This window comes from Acartia tonsa, chromosome 14 (assembly GCF_053477335.1).
Source record: "Acartia tonsa isolate MP-2025a chromosome 14, ASM5347733v1, whole genome shotgun sequence".
NCBI classification, from domain to species: domain Eukaryota; kingdom Metazoa; phylum Arthropoda; class Copepoda; order Calanoida; family Acartiidae; genus Acartia; species Acartia tonsa.
The window spans coordinates 4,096,766-4,111,993 of record NC_137273.1 but is presented as its reverse complement, the minus strand read 5'-3'; the positions used below and the strand labels follow the sequence as shown (position 1 = coordinate 4,111,993).

The 15,228-nt window shown below is 30.6% G+C and overlaps 1 protein-coding gene across 2 annotated transcripts in view; it reads left to right on the top strand.

Moving 5' to 3' along the window:
• Positions 1-15,228, top strand: part of LOC145306511 (protein Wnt-5b-like) — a 109,595-nt gene that overhangs the window by 40,828 nt on the left and 53,539 nt on the right. For both annotated transcript variants that reach the window (XM_080148653.1, XM_080148652.1), the window contains 2 exons: positions 14,292-14,345; positions 14,776-14,826. In XM_080148653.1, coding sequence (XP_080004779.1) covers positions 14,292-14,345; positions 14,776-14,826 — 105 coding nt within the window. The remainder of the gene's footprint in view (positions 1-14,291; positions 14,346-14,775; positions 14,827-15,228) is intronic.

Sequence of the window (15,228 nt, the reverse complement as noted above, 5' to 3'; positions counted from 1 at the left end):
TAATTGAGTCAGGGAGTTTAAGTATAGTTTTATGATAAATAAGAACATTTGCGTCCATAAATAGCGGAACAATAAACAACATTTCAATAACTAAAGAAATGTAATATGTTATACTGTGAGAATAGAAAAGTTTAAACAAAATGCTACTCGTGAAGTTGTAAGGTTTTTGTCTAAAGCTATTGATTCCGGAAAATGTGGACCAAATGAGTTGAAATATTTATTTTATGACACATACAAAAAAAATATATATACATAACATGGTATAATCACAAACAAACAATAAAATTGATCATGATTACTTACAGTTTAATAATAAAGATAATATTATTCACATTTAAAATTCGTGTGGAAGGACTAAATAATCTCTCTCGAGGCGGAGTTGTATGTTTCAGGGAAGCTTTATAAATGTCCTAGGGAGGTTTTAGGCTATTTTCCTGACTTTCCGCCTTACCCTAGAGGGTAGAGCGTAACAAATGGTATAGATAACAGTAAAGATTAAAAATTTACTTTCTTGGAAGGTATAGTTAAAAAATTCCTTGTTATGAATTCTAAGATTTAAAAAAAAATATTTTTTGAAATTCTGAATTATAGACTTATAAAGAAGCAGTTTCCGAAATCTTAACAAACATATATTCAAAAACATAAAAACATCCTTTAAATTCGTGAAATTTGTATCAATGACTTAATTTACATTATTGTTTGTTTTCGTTGATTAGTCAATATTTATACAATTTCAACAATCAATATATTATTGCTTGGATGTTGCACCAGATTTTCATGTACTCTGCTAAAGTGATGCTTGCAGCTGGATAAAAAAATGTACCCCATTCACCCCTTAACCCATCCTATAGGATAAACGTACTGACCAATACATGAGGTTCATATTAGCAAGGTAAATTGACTACACATTTTTCTTTGTCAATATATCCACGTATTTCCTATATCTATTATTTCAACATATCATGTTAGCATGGAAAGGGCACTGATTGATAACTATGATTTCTCCTTGATTCATGTGACAAGGCGTTATTACTTCATTATCAATTATTATTTTTCCCCAAAAATATTCTTAGATTGTTATTGCTGCGCTACTCTAAAACATAATTTTTTTAAATTGTTATTTTGGTTAATTCCCCAGTCAGTCAATGAAGGTATCTAAGAGGGAAAAGACAATAGCCGAAAATGTAATATACTTGCTCACAAAATATTACCCCTTATGTAAAATTATAATTAGTTGTTTAAACGTTTGGACACTCAACTACTAAACAATGTCCCCTCCCTCACTGCTTTTAATATCATAAAATAGGTAAATTAAAAATGGCATAACGTTTTACTGCTACCCCCATAAAAAGTCAAATCAAATTGATTGATTAATTTATCGATATAAAATATGTCACAGACAAATTTTCTAAAGAAAAAATTGAAAAAAAGGAATCCTTATTTAAAATTAATAACTTGTCAGTTTGTAGCTTAAGATCTCACTAACCGATGGACCGATATGGTTCTCCATTACAGTGAAGTTATCAGGAAAGGATTATAACTATTTGGGGGAGTGTTCTCTACCCTCCCAATATATACCCTGCTGAACGAATTGAACAATTACTTGGCTATAGATCAACTACGCCACTCAAAAATATATAAAATGGCACTTTTCTTCAAGTTGTCTTTCTCTCATTCTTTTTAAAAGCGAAGCTTTTCTATAATTATGGTCGGTCCGGATAGCTTTTTTCGTTAATTTAGGCAATTTAGAATTGTCCTATCGATTTCAAACTTTGCATGAGGATTCCTGCAGTAGTTACGATTTTAAAAGCTTAGCAACTCTATAATCATAACCAGAATGTCTGTACGTCCATTTTAAACATGTTCATTTTTAACTTTTTTAATAACAATTTTTATGTGATATAATCTTCCGATTGATCTGAATTTTGGAGCACTGATTCCCATGACAATGAGGTACAATTTTACAAGCGAAGCATCTCTATAATCAAGTACAAAAAATGTCGTATGTCCTTAAACAGAATTCTATATTTAAGAAGTTTTGCAACAAATATACGTATAATTTTGTCAAAACTTTTATATTTTTATTTTGTAAATTCAGTTTTGACACTCTATAATAGTTAATGTTCGTCTGTCATACCGTTTCAGAGCTTCGCTTTTATGGCTGTTGTTGCTCCTAAATATTTTCGGCATAATCTATCTTTTTTTTACATCCATTTACCTTTCCCTGTTATGATTTTGGTACTGCCAAAGCCATAAAGTATAAAAGGGTCTGTAAATAAGATATCAAAAAGGTTTTCCAAATTACCCGGAATATAAAAATAGAGGGTATAGGGCCAATTTATCTGAAAATAATTTATTAGAAACCACTTTTGAATGATTGTATATTTTGTAGTTCTGACATTTTCTTAAAATATATTTAAATAATCCGCCAATAAGCAAAAGTGGGAATCATTACTTAACTTACTGCGACTTATTTATTGGACGGTCAGACGCTACTCTCATTATGAGGTAGGTAAGCTAAGTTATTGTTTTGACCTGGACAATGCCATGTCATAGAATAAACAAGATTAAGACTCATAATAAGCTTTCACCGAAAAGCACAAATCAAAAGAACATGTTATAGAAAAAATTCCAAGAAAGAGCAAAAGGGGGAGAGGGAAAGAGAAAAAGAAAAGAAATACAAAAGGGATAAACTAAAAAAGAAAAAATGAAAGTTGATAGATAGACAAAAATAGAATAGGTAGAAGTCGTAACTAGGGCTCTAAAACTATAAATTGATCTAAACCAAGATCATAAATAGGGACATTTTGTGGATATATATAAATATTCAGAGATGAATGATTATATAGTAAGGAAATAAATGATTTATAATAACTATTTCTTGTTTGAGGATAGCGGCATTAGCTTAATTAATAGCTTCAGTCGAGGTGGTGTCAGTTTTGAGCCTGGTCCGCTATTCATCATACTAGAGATGTTAAAAATTGTATATACTTCTACTATGTCTAGCACTTGACAGTAATGGTGAGAGTAGAGCAAATGCCATGGTTCATAAATTTATACAACTTATTACCATGCACACTTATGACATCCTCACAAAGGTAGTTTGATCAAAGGATTGATTGTCTGATAGATGTTATTAATTATTTAAAATGATAACACTAATTATAAAATGAGGATGCTGACATTGCTTTTTTTCCATGGGGATGAATCCCAAGAGGCAAGCAAGAGGTAGAGTCATTGGTACATTTTCATCTTACTTAATTTGTATTTTTAATTGTAGGTAAGTTTTGGCAGCTCTTTTCAAACAAAATGTTTTCTTTTTGTTTGCAATTTGTATGAAAATATTATCCTAACACTGTGATTACAGTAACTTTTACATTTTGCGTATAATTATGAATTTTTAGGAATATTTTACAACTTTGGGGACAAAGTTACTTTCATACAGTACATCAAATATTTTGGGTTTTTTAAATTATTCACTACAATACGTAAATGTGTTTTGTGTAAATGGATATACTTGGATCTTGCACCAGATTTTGATGTTGATTAATAAAGTGAAACTTGCAGCCGGCTAAAATAATGATTCTCTCCTTTCAACCCCTTACCTCCCACTGCAAGAACAAACTAACTAATAAACAAGTTCAAGGTTAGCCAACTAAATTGATAACAAATTCTGCTGTCATAATATCCACATATATTCTGACGAAGCCCATTTTGTTCCAAATTTGTATCACTTTTGAAAAGTGCGACTCCAGTTACATCATATTTTTCTTTCCCGAAAAAGGGAATGGGGGAAGAAAATCTCTTCAAAAGAGATGGGGAAAACCCCTTTTTCTCTCATCTCTTTTTTCTTCCCCCCTTCCCTTTTTTTTCTTTCCCCCTTCCCTTTTTCAGGAAAGAAAAATATGACGTAACTGGAGTCGCACTTTTCAAAAGTGATACAAATACGGAACAAAATGGACTTCGTCATATATTCTACATCCATTTTTGTGTATGTAATGAGAACTTAAAGATAGTTTAATTGCAGTAGCTCAATCATTAAAAACATATTTGAATACAGTAAAAGTAATCCTAGAGAGGAATATTCTTTGTAAATATGCTATATATAGTCATTTCAATATTATATTATTACTCCAATTAGTATAATTAGAGTTCTAATAGTTATATAATATTATCAAACTATTGAGATGGAAACTATTTTAAACGATAATTTCATTGCAAAATGTTAACAAATCCTAGTTTTCTGTTAGTTCTATTTGCTGATTTTCATGCTTTTTAAAAAAAGAAGTAGATTTTAAATATTCATCTCACTTTTAGGAATTTAATGTTATTTAAAATATCTATTACTTTCTTAGTCTCTATAGAATTTACGGTTCCAGTACAAATGCAGGAGTCCCAAACGTCGGAGTAGACAAACGCAGGATAATAATAATAATAATAATAATGTTTATTTGGTGCTGCTAGGTACCCCCTAGCTTAGGAGATAGCACATACAATACTCTAAATTGCTGCTATCTATCGACAATTTAGAGTTTACATTATGATGTTTAGTCTCATACAAAAATAAAATAATATATACTAAGAGTTTAATTATTAACTAAATATAAATTGGTGTAAAAGGAAAATTTTCAGGATATGCACCAGGAGCTACAGAAGTACTATCTTGACCAAAATGGGGATAGTGTATTTGATTCCTGAAGCCCATTTTTAAGGAAGACAAAAAGAAAAAAAAACATAAAAAAATTAAATGTTAAAGGGAAAATCGAAACTTTAATTTAGTTAAATTGAGTTGTGAGGATGGTAAAAAAAAGAAAAACACAAATAAACATTTATATTATGTTAGAGAAATCAGTAAATAATAAGAAGGATGAAAAAAATAGATAAAGGATTTTAGAGAAAAATAAAACAAAATAAATTAATTATGAAAGCAAAGAGAGTATAAAAGGAAAAATTATAAGATAGATCATAATTTTAATACCATATTTTAAGTTTTAAAATTTCATTGAAGATTAATAAGTAATGTTTTTATTTAAAAAGAAAGGAGAAAGAAAAAAGCACATAAAAAGGAAAAAAAAGCAATACTTCAAGACTTTGTCATTCTATTATTTTATTATTTTTCAAAAATAGAAATTTCTCAATTCAAAATAATATCTTTTTATAGAATGCCACTTTGATCTTTGCCCTGTATTCAACCCTCCCCTCCCCGCCAAAAAAAAACAAAAAACAACACTCCCCTCCCCGACAAAAAGACAACTCCCCCCCCTCCTTAAAAAAATCACTAGGTTTTTTATGAAATCAATTTTTAAGATCTGTTTATGCACTCAGAACAGTTTTCTCTATTACAAATAAAATTAAGTTTTTCCAACAAAAAATCTTTAAGTTTCATACAAAACTGTTTTCTTGACATAACTGTGCTAAAAGTATACATAACCTCGTCATGTCAGGAGTGTTCAAACATTAATTTGATTTAGTATTTCTATACAGATTAGGTTAGGTTAAGATATGAATGTACAAATAAGCCCCCCGCAGGGGTTAGGCACTTTAAAAACCTATAGGATGGTCTAAAATAGGTTAGGTTAGGTTGAGTGTCCACTCCTGCGTTTGTCCACTCCGACGTTTGGGACTCCTGCGTTTGTCGTAGGACCAAATTTACAAAAGAAATGACATCATAAATCTATAAAAATACTTAGTCTCTGTTGCTATGTTGACGAATTGTAAGGATTTTAAGCGAAATCCAGTCGTAAATACAATTTATGTCCATCCCGGGATATATTTGGGATGACCAACAGTAAGCTTTCATAATATGTACAAAATATTTCATCTATCAATATATGTATAACTAGCGGGTACGCCCCTAGAGGCCTAACAGGAGACTTGAGGGTTGGAGAAGGTCGACACTCCTCCCTTTATTTATAATTTTAGTTTTTAAAAGAAAAAGAAAAGAAAATTAGGTGATTTCTCTTGGTGGGGTGGTGGCATCCGGTCCTCCCCCAAAATAGTTTTGAATATTTCTAGGACATATGTGAAGCTAACGTTTATGAGATCCTTTGGTACAAAAAGACGAAAAGATAGACATTCTAATATTTTATAAAATTAAAGTGAACCATCAAGGTTTTGGACTTAGTTTGCAAAACAAAATGAACAAAAATTTAACATCATCGGTTGATCATCATATTTGATACAAAATGTAAAAGCAAATATATCCAATTTATACAATGTAGTACAACAATTTTTATATTTCAGCAAAATTACTTTTTTGTAAGATTATTTTTTATCCTTTTATGATTATTTTAGCTATTTTTCTATTTACTACTTTTTTTCTTACACAGAGTTTTGAAAACACGATATTGAAGATTTTCATGGTGACTTTTATTAAATCTTGATTGAAGTGCTTAAACTAGCAGCGTCCAGACTTTTCCACCAATAATTTAAATCTACAGGATAGGTAATTTGTTTATTGTAATTGGTAGTTTACATCAATTTACCATTCATTGTTTTATCCCTTTTGTTTTCTTCTGTCAAGTTTGGCCATTGGCGTAAACTTAATTTATAATTTTTTTTGGCTTCTTTATATTTGCACCAAATATATGAAATAAGTTTACTGTACCTATAAACAGAAATACCCCCTTTTATTCATCGGTTTTAGTCGATTTAAATGAAGTAATATTATACTTCATTCTAGTTCTTCATTTTAGGGAAGCTTTTATTTTAAGATATATGTTGTGGGATTTTTTCGAGGCTATATTGTATCCCCCTCTACTCTTTAGCCCTAGAAGCTAGGGGCGCAACTATTAGTTATTAAATAAATCATTTACAGAAACAGACAAACAGAACACCATTATTCACTTTTAGAGTAGCTGCGGTACAAAACATAATATCCGTATGTTTACAGATATTCTTAGAATGTGTAAATCTCCATTATTTGACGTATTAATCAATATTTTATATTAGGAACTGTTCGTTCAAGCGAACGTAATTGGGACGTTTTCCCTCAAATTGCCATGTTGAGCACAAAACTCCACCCTTAAATTTTAAATGAAATTGATAATAAAGATGTGGGGGCTGGGGTACTTTTCTTTTGTGTGTTTATTACTTTAGGTTAGGGTAAGAGCATCAGGTATATAGTTGATATAGTTGAAATGAAATAAATGATATATTTCTTCTTTAATGTATTAAGTAGATTTCTTTTGATTAAAAATGTTTTAGAGCTAATTTAAGCATTATATGCTAAACAACCCTTTTTGTGATTTTAGAAAGTCGGATTATTTTAGCCAATTTTTTGCTCCTCTTTTAAGAAAAATCTTCTATTCAAGTTTTTTGGTGGTGTTTAAACGTTTGAGACTTAAAAATTATAATAGCAAATGATTATTTCCAATAAAATCCATTAAAATTATGCTTAAAATCTGCATAGGAACAACACAAAGCTACTCTGAAAACTTTTTATACATAGCCGTTTTAGATATCTTATTGCACGCAAAAACTTCTCTAGTTGTTTTTAAAGAACATCATTTTCTTTTGACGCTAAAATTGAAAAGGTTTCTTAATCTTAATATTTTATTATTTAAAATCCTGAAAAAGGGATATTTTAGAAGTTAAGCACTTCTAAAAGTATTTTTTATGTAAATTGGCCTTTAGTTAGAATGAATCTTAGTAGCAAAACGTCTTTTTAAACTGTTTAACCCTATCGTGACTGACATATTAATCTTAATACACCTTTTAAATTCTAAATATCCGGGAAAAATTAGCTTAAAATTTTGTTTTTTGATCTTTAAGGAATAAGACTAAATTTCCAACACTAAAGGAAAATTTCCCCACAACCCCCTTCCCCTATTCATCCCCTTCTTTCCCACCCCTCTTCACTTATATGACAAAAACAACAAACTATATCACCAGATACCTCATAAGGTTTCGTGATTTTTTATAGAATTGTTGGTTAGACTGGCTACCCCTGTTGAATACTAGTTTAATTTACAGCTCAATGGTCCCTCCCATCCTTAAGGAACTTCAAGTTTTATTATCTAACTTTGCATGGCGAAAGTAAGATTTTCAGAAAATTATTTGCAATTAAACTTGTGTTGGAAAGGGTTAATTTTCATCCCTCCAAAATTTACAACTAGCGGTTACGCTCCTAGAGGCATCTAGAAGCACTACAGAAAAAACTGGGATAGGAGAGTGAGTTGACAGTCCTCGTTTCACTTTAGTTTTTTCAGTCTTTCTTTTTAAATTTCTTTTGGAATCGGAAGGTACCCTGTCTGAAATTGTTATGAACCTTTTCATAACCTATATCAAACTTTATTGTAAAGGAGAATCATATTGGTTGAACAGTTAGCGAGATCCTTTAGTACAGACAAATAGACATAATACTTCTGAATAGAAATGTAAACTAAATAATTGACGGAATAAGAACAAAGGGGGGATAATTTATTTTCCATTGACTTTTCCCTATATCTCTGTTTTTAACTCCCCATCATAAAATGGTAAAAATAATTAAGCTTTGAGAATTAATTGCAGCTATTACTTGGCAAATGGATGTACAATATACGTGGATATTATGACAAGGAAAAATTGTTGTCTATTTAGCTTGCTAAAATGTAACTCATTGTTTGGTCAATTCGTTCATCCAGTAGGAGGGGATGGGGTAAAGAGGATGGATAATTGTATCAGCCAGCAATAAGTTTCACTTTATTAGAGTACATGATAATCTGGTGTAATATCCAAGTAATAGTAAATCCATTGCTTGGTAACTTTTTCACACCAAAACATCAGATAACTTAGACCATCGACTGTTCTTGCATTTCAGCAATTTTACTTTTGCTTAGCTTGAAATAGTGAAAGTAGAGGAGAAACATATCAGTTCAGCGGTTAGGTATTTAAGAATATTTAATAAAATTTTTTGTGTGATATAATTTTTTGTGGACTGTTTATATATATATTCAAACCCAAAGTTTCATAAGAATTCTCTCAAATTTTTGGACTGAAAAAACTTTGGGTACTTTTATGAAGTCTAGATTGTTTGAGTTATTTTAGCTAGAAATAATTCTATGCAAATCTGCAAAAACATATTTACAAGTACGGCAGGCTTCAGGGATCTTAAGGGATAAGAAAATGGACAATCAGTTGATTTACATCCCCAATGACGATAAACACAATTACCCCTGTATATTACAATTATTGGTTAAAAAGTTTGAACATCACTAACACAAATTATTCACAATTCCATTAAAGTATCCAAACTTTTAAAGCAACGAATGTTACGTTGTTACAAAACTTTGGGTACCAGTGCAATTTACAGTCCAATGTCCCCTTATCCCTGTAAGGCGTAGGTGCAAAAAGGGGGGCGTGGGCTTTTACTTGTATGGGGGGTTGTCCTGGCCCTTACAAGCGGGGTAGGGCTATTTTGTTAATTGAAATTAATATAGAAAAGGGTAAGGGATTGCTTTTTGGGAGCCGTGAGGAAGGTATAGATTGACGTTTTAGGTACTTATTAAATAGACAATTGAATATTTTATTTAGAGGAAAACTTTCAGATTGAACCTTGTAATTCTCCTCAAAAACAAATCAATGTGATATTTTTATAATTTTTTTGATTGGATTAAAAACGGTAGTAGGACATGCTAAAATGATAGTATTAAAATAAACTTTCCATAAATACTATTAATAAATGTTATGTTGGCAGAAGCCTTTCACCCTTCGGGTCCAACAGAACTGTTATTAACCTTCTCATTTTAGTTTCCGCGGAAATTTGTCTAAAATTCCATTTGATAGTCACTTTTGCATATCTTTCTATTTCTTTCTATAGAGTAGAGTCAAAACTAAAATAGCACTTTTACAATCATGCAAATAACGACAGGGCTACAGGAAAGAGTCAGTGTATAATAATTAAGCTTCCTCCAATTTCTATGTTCAAAATTGTGTCTTTTGTAATCAGAAATGAAGCTTTACAAAGTGTCTCAAAAAATCAGCAACGTGACGTCACAAAAATGACGGATTAGAGGAGAAGTGGGAAAGAAAACCCCTAAAAAAGAGATATTCCTTCATTTTTATGACATCACATGGTTGATTTTAAAAAAAAAATTGTTAAGCTTTAAAAGTAAAAATTATTAGTATGATCAATTTCACTGTTTGATAATAATTTTTATCTCTAAGCTTAGTTTCTATCAGGGATCTTAAGGGATAAGACAATGGTAATTAAATTGTTTTATATCTCCAATAACGATAAACATAATTATCCCGCCTGTAGATAAAAAAAATATGGTTTTAAAAGAACCAGGATAATCACTAAAGACTATTTTGACCTGCAGACAACCAATTCTCAAAATATACGACCTTTTTCTGGAGGTCCCAACTATGTTTTAATAATTTTTGTTTTCACATGTATACTATCTACTCTTACCATTAACATAAAGCGCCTAACATAACAACAGTAATGCTCAACTTTATATACAGGGTGCGCCACATATAACCGGACTTTTTCTAAATTGTAAACAAATGACATCCCTAGAACAGTATCCCTAACAAGTTGTATATATTACTCTACCTCATCTACAGATAGGTTGAGTTCTGATTTAGTGATGGGTCCTAGTCAAGAATCCAGATTATACCACCGGCGCACTTCGAATCTGCCTTGTTGAATATAAGTGCGGCCAGCTCGGAGTAAAAGCCCATCTTCGCCCAAAGATTATTTTTGTTATTTTTGCTAAAAGGTCATTACCTAAGCTTTTTATAGTGGGGTCAAACATCCTGATTGGTCAAGTAGTTTTGACGCTTTGGCCGTTTAAAAAAAGTTCGGTTATATTTGGCGCACCCTGTATCATGCTGTTATGGCTAATACTCGAACTTATTACCTTTACAACTAAATCTGCAGGCTTTGCAATATTTGTACTGTGCTTTTAAGATATTAAGCCATTTTAGAAATGACCTATTGTTGTAAGGAGACAATTTGTAAATCTTGCTTATTCACAAAGCTTTCAAAACTGCAAATATTCAATTCAGCAAAACATAGCAAAAAAATTCATTCATTTTTTATTTATTGTAATAAAAAATTATACAGTTTTCTTTTTTTATACTTCCTGTACTTTTGTCAGACCGACTGACCTTAAGAAAAATCATGTAAAGAAGCTTTGCTTCTGCATAAAAATGAGAAAAAACTTTAGTTGTTTTAAATTATCACCCTTATTGAGATATATACTTAACAATAGAATAGTTTTTAAAAAGGTAAGTGTGGGGCTTAAAAAAAAGATGTTCCCACACAAAAAAGTAATGTTTAAATCTTATATTTTTCAATGGATTCTTTTAAACCATTTAGTATCAATATTTTTTATTGGACCCGAAATTATTTGGAAGGCTTTAAAAGACAATCTGAAAGAGCCTAAAACCTGCCCAGCTTGAATATCTATATTTTCTAAAAAGTGTCTAGATTTAGTTCCATAGTTTAGCCATACTAGCATCTAGGAGAGGGTAGGGCTGTAAATTAGCCTAAAACTATCCCGAGACTAAAATTTAAAAGAAAACATTTCCTTTAACCATTCCTATACATATATTAAGCTTCCCCAAAATGAAGAACTCATTTGTTTCAATGGTCAGCAAGATCTTGAAGTACAATTTAAAAAAACTTACCTATAATAAGCTTTACTGTAATTGAGAATTGTACCAGACCATATCGGTATGCGAGATTTTATTATGCAGCAAAACATCTTGTTACTTTAAATATCTATGAATGAAATATTGGTTGGTGTGTTTGAACACCTCTAAAAAGGGTGGTAAAAGGATTGTTGGACGAGACAAAAAAACCTGTATAAAAGACATGTCTTTTAACATACTTTTAAAAATACGTAGACATGGATATATTCTCTGAAAAAAAAACAGTATAAAAGACATGTATTTTAACATACTTTTAAAAATACTCAGACATGGATACATTCTCTGTAAAAATGATTTAATTTCAAATAAGAATAGCTACTCTATAACTAGAGCATGGCAGTACTTCTGTTAGCAAGGACGTCCAAGCTTTTTACTTTTTTTGGGGGGGGAAGGGTTAAAAATATGGAGGGGGGTCTATTACTTGAGTATTAAGGGGGAGGGGGGGGGGAGCGTTTGGGTGTTATTCGACCCCTAGATTTTAGGCTTTTATGAAGGGATGTGGGGTGGGTGTTAAACACCCCTTTACCCTTCCCCTTTCACGCAACTGCAAATTTGACTTAACTTTCTTCTCTGGTAAATAATGTTTTAACTCATATTGTGTTATTTGCGACCTAAACTCTAAACCATACAAAAAAAGTTTTTTAGAAAAATCTGTATTTAAAAAGCATTTTTAAAAGAATTTTAAAATTTATGATAGACTACACGTCTATAAGTTGTATTTGGTTCGATTTTCGGCCCAAACTAAATTTTGTACGATAAAAAAAAGTGAGGGAAATGCCTTTAATCGCAAACAGCCATTTCGTAACTGTCTAGTATTTTGAGACAATGAACGTGTAATGAAAATTGTTATTTATTTTAAGTTGCAGAGAATATAGAAAATACCATAATGGTCATAAAGTAGTTAGAACTTTTGTTTGTCTGTTAAAATCTCGTTAACAATAGAAACGTATGATTTTTATTTTCGGGAAGATTCATATAGTTCTGTGATTTTTTTAGGCTACTGTTTTTAAGTCTTTGTATGGTTTTAAGCTAACTTTCTGCACACAACCTTCCCAAATGAATATAAGTATAATACTCTGATTTTAAATAGCTGTCTTACTTAAAATTATTTCGTCGTACCGGATTTTTAGAAAATGCAATATCTGGAAAATCAATTAAAATTGTTAATTGTTTTGATAAAAGAGAAATTTTCTTTTGTTGATTTTGTCAAAAGAATTATTTTATCTCAAAATAAAATGAAAAACAAGGATGATATAATTATTTAACATATCCATAAGTAGCGCAGCAAAAACGAAATAAGCATATTTTAGGAGATAATTTAATAGTAAGGTTTGCTGGTGTCCTATGGACGCCCAGAGGGTAAAATATTCTTTCCAGTATGGCTTTGAAACCGAATAATATCCACTGAATAAGAACTCGTTGTCAGCCATAGTGAAAACTCATGTATAGCATCGTATTATAAACAATTTTATGCACATAGTAAAATAAAAACTATAAAATTGATACCAGTTTTCTTCTTATAATTTTTCATTTTAATATCGGCGGAAATCTGTCTATAATATGATGCGATAAATAACTATTAACATATTCATAAATATGTAGTTCATGAAAAAATGAACTAAGCACATTTTAGGAGAAAATTGAAGAGTAAGCTTTACTGTTGACAGTAAAATTATTTAAAGATTATTTTAAAGGGGGAATTTTATCCCTTTTAACCCCTCCTTCTACTGATAAACTGACTTACCCTACTTATAGACTAGCTAAGCTACGCGCTATCAAAATAAACAGTCAACTAATTTAAGATTAAATTGCTTCTAATAAATACCTAGATTTTAATGGCTTTATTTGTTTATTTAATAAATTTTCTTTATTGTAGAAAGCTATTTGTCAAAAAATAAACTTAAATTTATAGGAAATGCCACAGGAATAGGACAAAATTAGAGAATATAATATCTTATTGCATTATCTTCCATTTATCCAGGGATCTTAAGGAATAAGGCATTAAACAATAAATTTATATAATCACCTATGATGATTTATAAAATATCACCTTCTCCAGATTATAAGTATAAGTTGAAAAGTTTGGACACTACTAGTTTGGAACCAACTAATCCAAATTCAATGAAAAGTACCAAAAGTTTTTGAGCCAACTAATATGATAACATAATTTATTTTCTTAATCATTGTTCCTGCTTAAGAAATGACAACAAGATTTTTAGCACCTAGCTGTTAAAATAGTTTTTAAAGCTTGCTTTTTCAACTCCATAAAATATCAAGGATTACTACATTATTACAAGCGAATCTCTAAAAATAATTGATAACTGATGGATGTTTATCAACTTAGAAGAAAAATGGTTCTTTTTGGCCAATAAATGTATAAATGTACAACCAAAACAACTACCTGCCTAAAGTATCAGAAACCCTTATCACCTGCTAGAAAATTGTTTAGCTGTGTTATTATTTCGACGCTATTAGCTGATTCCAAATACCAATACAAAATCGGGACAGGGTACATATAGTTTATGCCCTCTCTATTCTTTTACTTTAATAAAAATCCGAAGTTGTCCTGCTATTTATTACCACATTATTATTGCAATTCTTCATCAAGCTGCAGATTTAAAAAGTTACTAATAATCTTTTTCTTATTTCAGGTCAATTGGTTTACAAGGCTACAGTGTCATAGACAATCCAAATGAGTTCGACAGGCACTGTTTTAATTCATTGTCTATGAGATTGAGCACCTTTGTCTTCAAGTTATAAAAGATACATATCTAAATATATTTTTTCATATTCTCATGGTATGATAATAGAACTAAAAAGTTAAAAACTGATACTTTAAAATAAACTATGATTTTGGACAAACAAAAAAAAAGTTAAAATTAGGTTTTTTATAATATTTTAAAAATACATATAAATCTACTAAAAGTCCAAGGTGGGAGGGGACATTGGACTGTAAATTACACTGGTACCCAAAATCTGTAAACATGAGATCGTATTCGATGACTGCAAAACTTTGGGTACTTTAATTGGACTTTGATTGGTTACTTCCATAATAGTAGTGTGATGTCCAAACCTACCAAAGGTATAATTTTGTTTATCATCATCGGGAATGAATTGAACTTGTTGTGTATACAGTGAGGATCAGTACAACACAGTGGCTGACAACTCAAGGAGTATGTGTACAAGGTAAGTTTTATTTTTGCTGCGCGCTGCTTCTGGATGTGAGTGATTGAAAGAGAAAGAAGAAAATAGAGAGAGAACACGCAAAAAAGAAATGAAACTATTAGAAGATAAGTTTTATGTCTTTTGACATACAGACAGATAGACAAAACATTTTTTATGACTATATGTGCATATGTGATAGGAATATATTCAAAACAAATCAGCTATCTATCTTCAATAGCAGTCAAGAAAATTACATTTCCCCATATCGTTACGGGATGACGGACAAACAAAGTTGATTATAGAGTAGCTTCGCTACAAAAAGTGAAAATATGATTACTTGATATAAGATTCTGAAATTTTACTTGAAGATTCCAGCATTTATCATAAATTGTACCTTGTCTTTGTCCGTCATATTTACAGATA